The 15,272-nt window shown below is 40.4% G+C and overlaps 2 protein-coding genes across 3 annotated transcripts; one reads left to right on the forward strand and one right to left on the reverse strand.

The window, feature by feature from the left end:
• Positions 1 to 98: 98 nt before the first annotated feature.
• Positions 99 to 6,211, forward strand: LOC106578543 (collagen triple helix repeat-containing protein 1). Of its 2 annotated transcripts, none has more exons than XM_045701426.2 (4): positions 99 to 455; positions 3,633 to 3,851; positions 4,159 to 4,375; positions 5,479 to 5,522. In XM_045701426.2, exons 1-4 carry the CDS (start codon positions 345 to 347, stop codon positions 5,505 to 5,507), a joined length of 576 nt encoding a protein of 191 aa, XP_045557382.1. In that variant the 5' UTR covers positions 99 to 344; the 3' UTR covers positions 5,508 to 5,522. The 2 variants fall into 2 exon arrangements, with proteins under 2 accessions (XP_045557382.1, XP_045557381.1); XM_045701425.2 differs by lacking the exon at positions 5,479 to 5,522 and adding an exon at positions 5,705 to 6,211 and having other exon boundaries at positions 114 to 455.
• Positions 6,212 to 6,461: 250 nt separating this feature from the next.
• Positions 6,462 to 15,241, reverse strand: LOC106578534 (solute carrier family 25 member 32). Its single transcript, XM_014157464.2, has 7 exons — positions 14,572 to 15,241; positions 14,168 to 14,318; positions 11,741 to 11,826; positions 10,062 to 10,216; positions 7,985 to 8,098; positions 7,621 to 7,766; positions 6,462 to 7,334 (listed from the first exon to the last, which is right to left on the reverse strand). Exons 1-7 carry the CDS (start codon positions 14,774 to 14,776, stop codon positions 7,211 to 7,213), a joined length of 981 nt encoding a protein of 326 aa, XP_014012939.2. The 5' UTR covers positions 14,777 to 15,241; the 3' UTR covers positions 6,462 to 7,210.
• Positions 15,242 to 15,272: the final 31 nt, after the last annotated feature.

Consider the following 15,272-nt stretch of genomic DNA (forward strand, 5'->3'; position numbering starts at 1 on the left):
CAAGTTCAAAATTCGCTGGAGCCTAAAACGGGTCTTGAACAAGTGACCATGTGGTTAACACGTGTTCCAGTTCCAGACCAATTGACACGCAGTAGGCTCACATTAAGATAATTTATATTTTCAAATAGATTGTTATTTCCCGCCCATGACAACTTCTGAGTAGGTATAGACATTTGACAAACTTTTGTGGCAAAAACTTATAAATCATACGCTATGTGAGAACACATTTATAGGCAGAGTATAGGCGCGCTCTAAACTTCCCTCATCCCCACTCACTTGAAATACGGCGCAGCAGAGCAGCAGGGAAGTGCTGTGGTCTCTCTCGATCTTTTGGGAAAATAAAGATGGTATCAGCTCTAACTCGTCTGCTGCTCCTCACCTGCGTGATTCTACCTTTCCATGGAGCAGAGAAATTGAGAAAGGCACTTGACAGGAAGGATGTTGAATACGAAAAGGTAAAAAAACATCAAATAAACTATTTGGGGTTAAAGCTGCACAGCCCTCAAAGTGCCGAAAACTACAGAATCTCATCCCGATTCATTTAACCAATGTTTAAGCCTTTAATTGTTGCAATTTCCTTTCATTGTTTCATACTTTAAAATATCAAACGTTTTTTTCAACGATATTTTCTTTTTAGTGATTTTCAGTTCTATATCTACTACCATCATTTTGAATGGGCTGTGGATAATTGGTGCCACGTTGACCAGTGGCCACTCGCAAATGTTCTTTCAATGTTATATGGCATGTTGGGCATCACTGTTGCAAACAAGAAGTTGGCAAAGGTCCAGCATGCAGAAGAATTAAACAGACCCAGACAGAAGTCATGAGGGGTCTGGCTGGTTCATTGTTCACTGGGCACAGACGTCAGCTCAACATCTAGTTTTGATTTACATTTGGTTGAGTTGTCAACTAACATGAATCCAACAAAACATGTCACCATGTCATTGAATTTAGGTTAACCGTTGGGTGAAAAAAAGACGAAATGTCATTATGTTGATGACTTTTTGCAAATCCAATTAGTTTTCCACGTTGATTCAACTCATCACATTGGAATTACGTGGAAACGACGTTGTTTCAACCAGTTTTTGCCCCGTAGTTTTAGCCTACTGCAAACTAGTGGGTTGTTGCTTTGGTGTAGTCCTAGTGCATACATCTGACCAGCAGTAAAGGACTGCATGGTAATAACTGAGTAATGTGATTTGATGAACATCATCTTGTTATTATCTGTCTAGTGTACCGGAAACGATGCAGACAAACCAAACTGCACCAGAATCTCTGCTGAATTCAATTCAAGAACCTATTATTTGAACAACATGGTAAAAATCTCATCCTTTCCAGAGCATATCGTTTTTTTTATTGCCACTGTAACGTTACTGTGTATTCTGTATGTCTTTATGCTCTCACCCTGGTTTGAAGTCTGCACACGGTTTGCTGAGACCTAACTTTTTTCTCTATATTGGCTCTTCTTTTTGTCCAGCTCGTTTGAACATTTTGGATCTGTGTAAAACCTAATTGAGTCCAAACTTAATGTATGGTGTGTTGGGGATTTCTCAATGTTAGACCATAGTTACAATAACAGTCACTTTCTCTGTTATCCCAGCAGTAGAATGTTTGTCTGTGTAAAGTATAAACACGGTATATTATACAGTAGGCTACTGCAGTTTGTTCAGCACGTTTCGGATTAGTTAATAGGAAAGTCAGCTGTGTAGCTGAGCGGAACAGAGGTGCCTTTCATGGCTTTTGAATTCTCCCCAGAAACAAATCAAGCCCTAATAAACGTCTGAGACATTCATTCCCTCAACTGTAGTCTTATAATGATATTGGCTCCAGTACTGTATGGCTCAGTTGATAGAGCACGGCGCTTGCAATACCAGGATTGTGGGTTGGAGTCCCGGGACCACCCTTACGTAATGTATGGATAGAAGTGTCTGCTAAATGGCATATATTAATAAAGGATAATAACCACATTCAAATATATTTATAGTCACAGAGGCATTTACATATTGTCACTTATAGGCTACTGTAATATGTATCTCAAATCCCATACATGTGCTCAAGTGCTTTTATAGGAGAATACTTGGTTTATCTTAAAGTCACAATCTCTCATTTCAACAGCATGACCCTGGTACTTTGTTTGGTAGGCTGCGGGACCCAGACACATCACTCCCCCAGTCAGAGCACACCCCCAGGCGGCTCCACCCCCAGGCCCCAGACGGCTCCACCATAGTCACTTAATGGCAAAAACAGACCTGGCTCCGGTTTTCCAATAGCGATGGAATGTAGGCTTGCGAGTGTTTTAACGATGCATCTTTCCTACAAAAGCCGAAGATATATCAGGCGTTTTCCTAAACACCATGCAGAGAGAATCGTCGCTAAGTGTATCGTTGTATGTGTTGATACTGTTAGGATTGAAGGAAAGCGCGTGCTGCTCTCGGATCAGCTTTCTCCATCAAAATCTTTCTTTAACATTATACTTATTTCACAATACTGACGACGGATCAGCTCCTAGACCTAGAGAGAGATTTTTATTTATTTTTTATTTTACCTTTATTTAACTGGGCAAGTCTGTTAAGAACAAATTCTTATTTACAATGACGGCCTAGGAACAGTGGGTTAACTGCCTTGTTCAGGGGCAGAACAATATTATCACAGATGGCTGGAAATATTGATGGGTATTATTCTAATGATAAAATTGCACTAAATCAGTGATTTGGCAGATCATTGTGCACATGTTAGGCTACACATCATAAAATATGTTGAGACAAATTAAAGACAACAAAATAGAACTCAATTTATTGAATATGAAATGTATTTCAATATGATTGAAATAGGCCTATAGCTTACTGTTTATATTTTAATTCGGCCATTTCTCATTTGAAACATATTTTTATAGGTCGCTAGTTTGTATCAATTGCAAGGACATTGGCAACATTGAATTTCCAGTCAACTTTGTTCTGAAGTTATCATGCTCACAGAGACAGATGTGATTCTATGTTTAGCGGAGATCTTCTGTGTATAAAGTGACGTGGGAGGGCAAAAAAAACATCTAACGGCGCGCTTAGCTGTTCTATGAGTGGTCTGAGGCAGGCGTTAGATCTCGAGTGTTTTCAAGTGCAACGTTAATGACGATGGTTTTGGGTAACTAGTTGAATCAATGTTGTTTCCACATAATTTAAACAAACAAAAATCAATGTGATGAAGTTGAATCAATGTGAAAAACTGATTGGATTTGCAAAAAGTCATCAACGTAAAGGAATTTCAGAAATGTTTGTCATTTTTTCACCCAACTTTTAACCTAAATCTATGACAAGGTTCACATTTCTGTTGATTTCAGGTTGAATTCACGTTAGCTGACAACTCAATCAACTGTAAATCAAAACTAGACATTAAACTGACGTCTGTGTCCACCATTATCCATTACAGGTCTAGATGTCCATTGTCATGAATGTGGGCACATACATTTGATGTAGGTCATATGATGCTTAGATGACAACCTGGTATTTCTTAACTCTAGGTGGTATGTTATTAGTGTGGTTATTAGAACAGTCTGTCTCTCCTTCGTGTTCCCCATTATAACAGTGTCTCTCTCTCCCTCCATCTCTTCCTCTCTCCCTCCCTCTCTCATTCTCCAGTACAACAGCTGCCCCCAGGGTCCGGCTGGCACCCCTGGAAGGGAGGGTAACCCTGGCCACAATGGCATCCCTGGGACCCCTGGCATCCCGGGGCGTGATGGCATCAAGGGGGAGAAAGGAGAGTGTGTGAGTGAGGTGTTTGAGGAGCCCTGGAAACACAACTACAAGCAGTGTGCCTGGAACTCACTCAACTATGGGATCGACCTGGGCAAGATAGCTGTAAGTGGCTGGCCATGCTCATAAGACAGGATCTGGGGCACAGAGTAATATAGTTACATCAGCATTATTACAATATTGATCATCCATAATAAGGTTGATTGTGTTTGTTTAGAGAAAAATATTTGTTAACATGTTATTTTCATTTGCGCTTAAGCCTGTGTACTAACAGTGTAATTACCAGTAACAACATTGTATTATTCACACTGAATTGAAACGAGACATGAATACAAAACATAAAACATTGAAGATGCTATCATTGGATGCTAGTGTTAGGATTTCCTCTCCACCTCTCATGTCTCCCCTGTAGGACTGTACATTCACCAAGCTGCGTTCAGACAGTGCCCTGCGTGTGCTCTTCAGCGGCTCCCTGAGGCTGAAGTGTAAGACAGCCTGCTGCCAGCGTTGGTACTTCACCTTCAACGGAGCTGAGTGTACAGGACCTCTTCCCATCGAGTTCATCATCTACCTCGACCAAGGCAGCCCTGAGCTCAACTCCACCATCAACATACACAGAACCTCATCTGGTAATCAACCTTACACTCACTATATACAGAACCTCATCTGATAATCAACCTTACACTCACTATATACAGAACCTCATCTGGTAATCAACCTTACACTCACTATATACAGAACCTCATCTGGTAATCAACCTTACACTCACTATATACAGAACCTCATCTGATAATCAACCTTACACTCACTATATACAGAACCTCATCTGATAATCAACCTTACACTCACTATATACAGAACCTCATCTGATAATCAACCTTACACTCACTATATACAGAACCTCATCTGATAATCAACCTTACACTCACTATATACAGAACCTCATCTGGTAATCAACCTTACACTCACTATATACAGAACCTCATCTGGTAATCAACCTTACACTCACTATATACAGAACCTCATCTGGTAATCAACCTTACACTCACTATATACAGAACCTCATCTGATAATCAACCTTACACTCACTATATACAGAACCTCATCTGATAATCAACCTTACACTTACTATATACAGAACATCATCTGGTTAGAGATTATACCATCAACATGCACAGCTCATCCGGTAAACTGAGCTAAACTGAGATAGTGTAGCTAGTGGTAGCTATTTGTTTATGGTGGTATTTTGCTTATATATCTCAAATGTGAAATTTATTGTAGCCTTAAAATATTAATAATATCTCTACTATTACTGTTTAAATTCCGCAAGACATTTGACATACGCATGCCTACTCCATAGTTTTTCTTCTTTAGCTGCCAAGTTCACCAGTGTAGCAAGACCAAAACAAAGCAATTAACAGCCCTTGTCTTGGCACACATACGGCAGTGTGGATGTTCAATGTAACTCAGGAAGTTGTCTTGTAAATATACCTCAATTACCTTATTTTTTCTCTCAGTGACACTTTACCTGAATTTAGAGTAACTTCTCTTGTCTTGTCCCAGTCTAAGGGTTGTGTGAGGGGGATCTATGACCTGTGTATTCCTCTTGTCTTGTCCCAGTTGAAGGGTTGTGTGATGGGATCTACGACCTGTGTATTCCTCTTGTCTTGTCCCAGTCTAAGGGTTGTGTGAGGGGATCTATGACCTGTGTATTCCTCTTGTCTTGTCCCAGTTGAAGGGTTGTGTGAGGGGGATCTATGACCTGTGTATTCCTCTTGTCTTGTCCCAGTCTAAGGGTTGTGTGAGGGGGATCTATGACCTGTGTATTCCTCTTGTCTTGTCCCAGTTGAAGGGTTGTGTGAGGGGATCTATGACCTGTGTATTCCTCTTGTCTTGTCCCAGTTGAAGGGTTGTGTGAGGGGATCTATGACCTGTGTATTCCTCTTGTCTTGTCCCAGTTGAAGGGTTGTGTGAGGGGATCCGGGCAGGCCTGGTGGACGTGGCTATCTGGGTGGGGACCTGTGCTGACTACCCCAGAGGAGACGCATCTACAGGGTGGAACTCCGTATCCAGGGTCTTCATAGAGGAGCTGCCCAAATGAGGCCGTCTTTATTAAGTGATGGGACCAGGACCCATAGAGAAAGAACCCCTAACAATCCTTCTGAAGCCTTTGACTACATATCAGTTTAGTTTCTGGATGGGTTCCTAGTCTTTGACAATGTCCTCTGGCCAATCAGAAAACTTCAGTTGTGGCTAAAGCCTACTACAGTATCACTGATGTTCACTTGAATGTTTTGTACTACAGCACATGGGTAGGGTCTAGTTTATTGGCCACCTGAAATTAGATTTATTCTTCATTAGTCCCATTCCTGTTTAATAAAGCAAGATTTTGGCTGCGCTTGTAATCTGCTGAAGTCGTACATTTTTAAATGAATTACTGTCAATAAAGTAATATTTTGTATGAATCAAGCATTGTGTTACTCATTACACTATAACACGTTTTCCTATAAGAGAATATTTTTTTTTTGAAAATGTGTGAATTCATAAAGAGATGCATTTAGATTTAGATGCATTTAGACAGATCTTTCAAGTGAACACAGCATAGCTGTTAAATGTAATCTGAAGCTAAAGAAGATCTACCAAATGTTTTCCTATCAGAGAAGAACATTCTTTGAAATGTGCTGATCCCTTTTTCCAAATAACATGTGAACACAGAACAGCTGTAAAATTTAATCTGAAACAAAAAAAAGCTAACAAATACAAAAGCAACATAAAGGTTGAAACTTGAATATAATATTTTACCTGAAAGAAATGGACTAATGCCAATTCAACACTGATATTTCAGATGAAGACTTCTGAAATTAACAATACTTCAAAGATGTTGAATAGTGCAATCAGTCTTCTGTGATCATTTCCTATGACATAATCAACATGAAGGTTTACATGCACTACAGTATGATGCCAATAAGTTAAATTAAAACAAATTGGGGTACATTAGTACCCTGAAAATAGAAGGTATGCTCTTTTAACACACACACACACACAGCCAGCAGCATTAAAATAATGGTTGCTTTTTTCTTTGATGTTTCACACCCACATCCTGTACAGTACCTCCAGTGAAGTCTGTTCTTCTGTGATGCATCCAAGAGACAGAGAGACCAGTCTTTAATTACCAGCATTGTCAACATCATGTCTCTGAGAATGCCAAACCTCGAATGCATACGATAGACGCGAGTCCTGGTTTTTCATAGTGGTAATAAGATCTAATTCCACCACATGCTTTATGGTTGTTTTGACTCGGCTGCCAGAGGTCTATCCAGGTGATATGTCCGCTCCAGTTGTCCAGTTACCTGCTGTGACAGTTCTGGAGACTTCAGTTCATGGCTTATCTTATCTAGCACCACATACACTGTCTGAGTCCCTTCCTATTTGTGGTCCTTCCATGGCTGTCTCCTTAGTCCTCCTCACTTCTGGCCCATCAGGAAGCGAGACACGTTCTCATAGACCAGGAAGGTGATACAGCAGGCTGGGGTGACACGGATCAGGTTGGGCACCATGCCTTTATAGAACCCTACAGCTCCCTCATTCCTGTGGAGGAGGGGCCAAAACAAACACAGTAGTCACTATGTGGGAGAAAAAAAACAGACTGAAATGGCAGCAGTGGAATGGGCGTTAGCAAGCTTTCTCATGGCTCTCTGTAGGGTTAGAGTTTGAAGCTGCAGAGCTTAGTTGCTTCACACTGTTATGTTACCTAACCCATGAACATGGTTATATGCCCACTTAATAGTCAATTATACCAAGTTTTGGCTAGTTAACCTAAAACTAGCTGTTTTCCCTGTATGTACAGTAAACCAACAGTGTGGTCTTGGCCTACCTCCATGTCCTCCTGACCACATCCAGGACTCCATTGTACTTATTATGCTGGTCCTGCAGGCGAGCCCGCACCACCTGGTAAGGGTATGTGGTAGCCACAGCAAATATTTTGGATAGAGCTGCCATTGTGATGTATTCCAATGCATTCTGGTCAGACGGAGAGAGAGTGGGAGAGAGAGAGGTTGGAGGAATGATGCCCGAGAGTCACTTCTTTAATAAGCATTACGGTAATTCTTCCAGAAATCCTGCAACACTTAGATGTGGGTTTTCTTTATAAGTACTTTAAAGGTTTATTACCCATATGGTTGAGTCATTAAAACTAGGTGTGGTTATAGAAGTCTTATGTTTCCTCACTCTGCACTCACCAGTTTAGCTTCTGAAGGCATTTTCTTGTATTTGTTGTAGTCTCTCTTCAGCTCCTCATAGGCCATGAACTGCAATGCCCCGTGTGATGTGCCAAATATACCAGGAACATACCCCTGGAGGGTTAAACACGGGTCATTATCTGTACCTGACAAATAAACTTTTAAATTAAATATTATACATTATCTTCCAAATCCAATTGATATGATCATGGTATTTATAATATTGAAAAATACTTATAGCTGATATAAAAACACTAATATCTTGAAAGACAATTTATCCTATCGAATACCCAGGCTGTTCAATTCCGGTCCTGGAGGTCCGAAACACTTCTGTTTTTGTTTCTACCTGGTAGTGAATTGCACTGAACTGGTGTCCAGGTCTGAATTAGTCCCTTATTAGGAGAGGATGACAACCAGAAGTGTTTTAGCCCTAGAGGACTGTCATTGATCAGCCCTGCCCTGTGCATAATCTACTCCTACTAACACTGACTTTGCTGATAACTACTTTATTGAGGAAAAAATGTACTTATTACTATGACTGTGAACAGCTGTGTAAATTAGTTAAGTAAAAATACTTTAAAGTACTTCTTAAGTAGTTTTTTGGGGTATCTGTACTGGTTTGGTGCCGTCTGGTTTGCTTAATATAAGGAATTTGAAATAATTTATACTTTTACTTTTGATACTTAAGTATATTTTAGCAATTACATTTACTTTGATACTTAAGTATATTTAAAACCAGATACTTAGAATTTTACTCGTGTAGTATTTTAAATGGGTGACTTTCACTTTTACTTGAGTCGTTTCCTATTAATGTATCTTTACTTTTACTGAAGTATGCTAATTGGGTACTTTTTCCTCCAATGACTGTGAAATGTGGTTGTCTCACCTAGCTATCTTAATTAAGATGAATGCACTAAATGTATATCCCTCTGGATAAGAGTGTGCTAAATTGCTAAAATGAAAAATGGAGGTACTGCCCCCTAGTGGTAGTCTATAAAACATGCATTCAAATCTTATGCAACTACAGTACATACAGTAAAACTTCAATAAAAGCTGCAGTACCTAACCTTTTGGGTAAACGATCAAATTCACATAGAAATGTGAGTTATAGGTATGTCACTCATTGAAAGAAAGTCTAAGAAGTGAAAGATCTGTTTTATGTGGCTATTTCTATGATTCTGGTTCTTAAGTTTTGTTTTTGCGTCTTATACGCCAGCTTCAAACGTCTGAAAAAACAATATGTTTGGGTATGGAAAAGCTATTTCACAGCAGATTAGATGGTACAATGATTCTCTACACAACACTAGCTTGTAAAATGAAATGAGGCTAACTATTCGAATTTGAGCAACCAGGAAATGGTGGAGCAATTTCTGCATAGCGCATCTTTAATAGCAGGGCCGTTTATTTTCTTAAATCACTGAACACAATCTGTGCTTATTAGAGACAGGTTTCTATTTGGGCCAGGCGACTATTTCGTTAACGCACACAACTTTTGCACAATGAAAAGTTGAAAAGACTACCGCAATGTTTATTGTGACCAGTATGACCTGTATAAACATTATAATAACAAATCCATTGTAGATCAGACTTGCAAAGACTAGGCTGACAAATCATACACCCCAATTTCGCCCATCAGCTCCATAGAGAGCTAAATTTGATCTTGTGTTTTCTTTTTGGTGGCGCCATGGCTAGCAACAATGACAGAATTAAATATAAAAATGTTGATTGTGGGAATATCAGAGCTTTGTCCATGGTAACCTCGTAAACAATTCATTTAGATCCAGTGTTTATTTGAAACAGGCATTTACTTGCTGAAATGTTTGCCGATGCCCGGCTATTAAAAAGGAAAGCTATTTGAGACTCAGCGTTTAATTGAAGTTTTATGGTACATTGCCTAATTTTAGGCTGTGAGGGATCATAAGGAGAAAACATATTTACATATGACACCCTTCACATGTCCTGCACATTCACTGGACCTGGACCTGACTTGTAAGCAGACAAGAGTCCTAATAAGCTCTATTCAGGATATAGCCATCATACATACAGATGACAAAACCTGGGTTATACTGAGCCTCACCCTGTACAGTCCAGGTATCCCCTCATGCCAGTAGATCTTCACCAGTGCATCTATCATCCCTTTATACTGTTTCCTGGTGGGATCAGCGTTATACTGCAGCACCAGGCGAGTCTTAGTCACCCAGATAGGGTTGGTTAGGGTGAGAGTCAATACACCTGGAGACGGAGGAAACAGAGGTGAGTTTCTGAGCTCCACACACACACCACGCACGCCCACGCCCCCCACACACACACACACACACACACACACACACACACACACACACACACACACACACACACACACACACACACACACACACACACAAATTTAACCAAACTATAAGCTCTACGCTACACTACATGGAGCCTGTGAAGCATGGAGCTGGTGAAGACATCCCTATCTCATCATGTTTAATTAACTTCTTATGGGCAGGTGGGATGGTAGCGTCCCACCTGGCCAACATCCGGTGAAATTGCAGAAATAGCGATATAATTAATGCCTTACCTTTGAAGATCTTCTTCTGTTGGCACTCCAAAATGTCCCAGAAACATCACAAATGGTCCTTTTGTTCGATAATGTCCTTCTTTATGTCCCAGAAATGTCCATTTATTTGGCACGTTTGATTCAGAAATACACCGGTTTCAACTCGCCCAACATGCCTACAAGGTATCTAATAAGTTACCTGTAAACTTGGTTGAAACATTTCAAACAACGTTCCTAATCCAAACTCAGGTACCCTAAAACGTAAATAATCGATCAAATTTAAGAAGGAATAAACTGCTTCTAATACCGGATAAAAACAACGTGAAGCGCGCTCCTGTTCACACGCTTGGAAACAGTAGAGTCCACCTGGAGTGACTACTTCTTCATTTCTCAAAAGAAAAACATTGAACAATTTCTAAAGACTGTTGACATCTAGTAGAAGCCATAAAAACTGCAACTAGGTTCCTAATAATAAGGGTATCCCATAGAAAACAATTGGAAAATCCTATGACCTCAATTTTTTACCCCCCTGGAAGGTTTGTCCTCGGGTTTTCGCCTGCCATATCAGTTCTGTTATACTCACAGACATTATTTTAACCGTTTTATAAACTTTAGAGTGTTTTCTATCCAAATCAACCAATTATATGCATATCCTAGCTTCTGGGCCTGAGTAACAGGCAGTTTACTTTGGGCACGCTTTTCATCCGGAGGTGAAAATACTGCCCCCTACCCAAGAGAGGTTAAAGTCACTTGGGGTTGGTAGAACATGAGAGTCAGTGTCTTTCTTCCCTTTACCATTGTCTGTCAGTGAGTGCAGTGGATTAGTTTATTCCACTGAACTCTCTAACATGATTAGGGTAAATCACATGACTGTATATAGCCAGAAAAAGAATAAAATGTCAGCAAATTGAACAGTAACTGTATACATATGTACTTTTTCCTTCGTCAGAGTCAAATATTTTGTTCCAACCAGTCAGTCACACGCCTGATTCAACTAATCAAAGTCTGGACTAGTGGAGCAGACTATGATATGTTTATTTTGGTGTGTAACGGTAACTGTTTGATTGGAACGAAAGCATGGACCCACCCACACTGGTCCTATGGGGATAGATCAAACAGTGTTGACCTTCGAAGTTGTGGTTATAGACATTGTATTGACCTCACGCCACCACCAGTGTGTGTGTCCCTGGGGTCTAGACAGAGGCAGTACTAACCTGCTTGGGTGGCTGACAGCAGGTGTTCTGTGGCACTCAGTTCAGAATGACGGCCTTCCTTCGTGTACGCCTTGATGGCATTGTAACTGTGGGGGAAGTTAACACAGACAGAACAGAAAATTAATTGGACACTTCAATAGACAAATCCCGAAGCTACCATTGCTATTTAAATGTGCTATTGTCAACAGTCATGTTAAGTTATGAGTTCATATTTGATTGGATAGATCAGGGGGTTTCAAACTGGGCTACAGGATATCTGCCATTTTGGGGGGTGGGGGTGTGTTCATGTGAAAAATAATTATATTATGAATATCGCTAACTGCAACAGAATACCGTCGTGGATACAATTTTTATGTCTCTGTGTCCAGTACGAAGGAAGTTAGAGGTAGTTTCACAAGCCAATGCCAACTAGAGTGACTTGAAGTCTACACGAACCGTTAGCATGCTAGCTGTTCCTGTTCAACCGACTCTGGTGAAGTCTCGAACTACCACTTTAATATGGAGGAAATTACAGCCATTGGAGCTAATTACAGGATTTTTTCTGTATAGGAAATTCTTAGGCAGGCCGTGGTCATTTTCAGGACAGAAAAACTGTTTCAGTGTCAACTTAAACAACCAAAACCAGATAGAAAGCATGCTATATATACACAGTACAAGTTAAAAGTTTGGACACCCCTTCTCAATTATAACAGAATCAATAGGCATGTGCCCTGAATTTGATTTTTTTTTTTATAAAATAGATTCTCCCTGACTGTCTAGCTATTATTTGACTGTTAGTACTCAAATTATTAAAAATATATACAGTACCAGTCAAATGTTTGGACACACCTACTAATTTTAGGGTTTTTCTTTATTTTTACTATTTCCTAAATTGTAGAATAATAGTGAATACATCAAAACTATGAAATAACACATATGGAATCATGTACTGTAGTAACCAAAAAAAGTCTTGAACAAATCAAAATATATTTTATCTTTGAGATTCTTCAAATTAGCCACCTTTTGCCTTGATGACAGCTTTGCACACTTTTGGCATTCTCTCAACCAGCTTCATGAGGAATGCTTTTCCAACAGTCTTGAAGGAGTTCCAACATATGCTGAGCACTTGTTGGCTGCTTTTCCTTAACTCTGCGGTCCAACTCATCCCAACCAATCTCAGTTGGGTTGAGGTCAGGTGATTGTGAAGGCCAGGTCATCTGATGCAGCACTCCATCACTCTCCTTCTTGGTCAAATAACCCTTAAACAGCCTGGAGATGTGTTGGGTCATTGTCCTGTTGAAAAACAAAGAATAGTCCCACTAAGCGCACACCAGATGGGATGGCTTATCGCTGCAGAATGCTGTGGTAGCCATGCTGGTTAAGAGTGCCTTGAATTCTAAATAAATCACAGTGTCACCAGCAAAGCACCCCCACACCATAACACCTCTCCTCCATGAACACCTCCACGGTGGGAACCACATGCGGAGATCATCCGTTCACCTACTCTGTGTCTCACAAAGACACGCCGGTTGGAACCAAAAATCTCAAATTTGGACTCATCAGACCAAAGGACAGATTTCCACCGGTCTAATGTCCATTGCTTGTGTTTCTTCTTCTTATTGGTGTCCTTTACTAGTAGTTTCTTTGAACCAATTTGACCATGAAGGCCTGATTCACACAGTCTCCTCTGAACAGTTGATGTTGAGATGTGTCTGTTACTTGAACTCTGTGAAGCACTTATTTGGGTTGCACTCTGAGGTGCAGTTAACGCTAATTAACTTATCCTCTGCAGCAGAGGTAATTCTGGGTTTCATCATAGCACTTGATGGTTTTTGCGACTGCACTTGAAGAAACTTCTTGACATTTTCAGGATTCACTGACCTTCATGTCTTAAAGTAATGATGGACTGTCATTTCTCTTTGTTTATTTGAGCTGTTCTTGCCATAATATGCATAATATGGACTTGGTCTTTTACCAAATAGGGCTGTCATCCGTATACCATCCCTATACCATCCCACAACACAACTGATTGGCTCAAACGCATTAAGAAGCAAAGAAATTCCACAACTTAACTTTTAACAAGGCACACTTGTTAATTGAAATGCATTCCAGGTGACTACCTCATGAAGGTGGTTGAGAGAATGATAAGAGTGTGCAAAGCTGTCATCAAGGCAAAGGGTGGCTACTTTGAAGAATCTCAAATATAAAATATATTTTGATTTGTTTAACACTTTTTTGGTTACTACATGATTTCATAGTTTTGATGTCTTCACTATTATTCTACAATATTGTCACCTTGAAGTAAAAAAAAACTATCTGGGATTGACTACTGAAATAAAAAATAAATGTCAGCTGATGCATGCATGCTGTCATGTCATCTAGCGTAATACTGCAAAGTTATTATCCCGGAGAAAGTAGACCAGTTTTACTTCTTCTGGTTATACATACAAGAAAAAGTAGAGTCCCCATGATGCCCCAGCACCCCAGATGTTTGGGGTGACTCCTTGGTAGAGTCCTCGGACCCCCTCCTGCTGCCACACATTTCTCAAACAATGGATAATGCCATTATATTTAGGTCTCAAGTCCAGTCCATCACTCACTACAGAAAAAAGACAAGGCAGGGGAAAACATGCACTGTCAGAGCCAACAGAACATCAACTGTCCATTCAAGTTATAGCCAGGTAGCTAGCTACTCCTATGTTATTACCATGTGCCGATTGCATCATTTGCAGGTTCCCAATCTTACACCTGTCAAAGGTAGAAGTTAGCTAGCTGCTGCAAATCCTTTTTAGTCCGGACAAATAAACACCTTGTAGCTAAGAGTTTTAGAACCACACATTGACATACGTTACCTGCAAACCTGATTTTGACTAGGTCAAGAGGGTGCAGCACCAGTGTTGACACGACTCCTCCACTGAGTCCTGCAACCAAATTCTCTATTTTGACATGGCTGTAGACTTGCTGGATATGTCCAGTTATGGAGAAAGGTGTGCTACTTCCAGGGGATCCCGGAGGTTCTGTTGCAGCTGTCTCTTGATTTGAAGCAACAGGACTCATGTTTAGCTAGTTATTCTGTGAATTTGGCTAGAAGTTAACGTCAGCTACTTGATTCTTCAGATGTTATTAAACAGAACGCGCAAGGTATCATGCTACATTCAAATCTAATCCCGGAATCCAAAAGGCACATACTTGAAGTAACCACATCATATTTTAAGACGTTTTAGTGACCCACGTTTTTGTCATGTGGACAAGCTACATTTCTGTCTGGCACGACCTTTCCAATGACTCGTCCGCAGGAGTTATACCGCGTTCAAACCAACTGGAGGTTTCCGACTTCAGTAAGTTCAAGACAACTGGGGAACGAGCTCCGCCTGAGAAAAATAGTTTTGAACGGTCATCCAACTCGGAATTCCAAGCCGGGAACTCGGGCCCCTTGCTTGAACTCCGACTTTCCAACTTGAAGATGACTGCCGCTCTTCCGAGTTCCCAGTTGTCTTGAACGCACCAAAAGCACCAATACGTTTTAGGAAATGTGACGCAATGTGGAGGACTT

Source organism: Salmo salar, chromosome 02 (assembly GCF_965601325.2).
Source record: "Salmo salar chromosome 02, fSalSal1, whole genome shotgun sequence".
NCBI lineage: Eukaryota > Metazoa > Chordata > Actinopteri > Salmoniformes > Salmonidae > Salmo > Salmo salar.

Bases quoted from the DNA above. Each gene is read 5' to 3' on its own strand.
- LOC106578543 (XM_045701425.2), top strand. From the start codon at position 345: ATGGTATCAGCTCTAACTCGTCTGCTGCTCCTCACCTGCGTGATTCTA. The intron at 456-3,632 runs GTAAAAAAACAT...CTCATTCTCCAG, and splicing joins AGGATGTTGAATACGAAAAG to TACAACAGCTGCCCCCAGGG. The intron at 3,852-4,158 runs GTAAGTGGCTGG...TCTCCCCTGTAG, and splicing joins TCGACCTGGGCAAGATAGCT to GACTGTACATTCACCAAGCT.
- LOC106578534 (XM_014157464.2), bottom strand. From the start codon at position 14,776: ATGAGTCCTGTTGCTTCAAATCAAGAGACAGCTGCAACAGAACCTCCG. The intron at 11,827-14,167 runs GTATGTATAACC...CTTCCCCCACAG, and splicing joins TGGGGACTCTACTTTTTCTT to TTACAATGCCATCAAGGCGT. The intron at 8,099-10,061 runs GTGAGGCTCAGT...TTAACCCTCCAG, and splicing joins GGATACCTGGACTGTACAGG to GGGTATGTTCCTGGTATATT.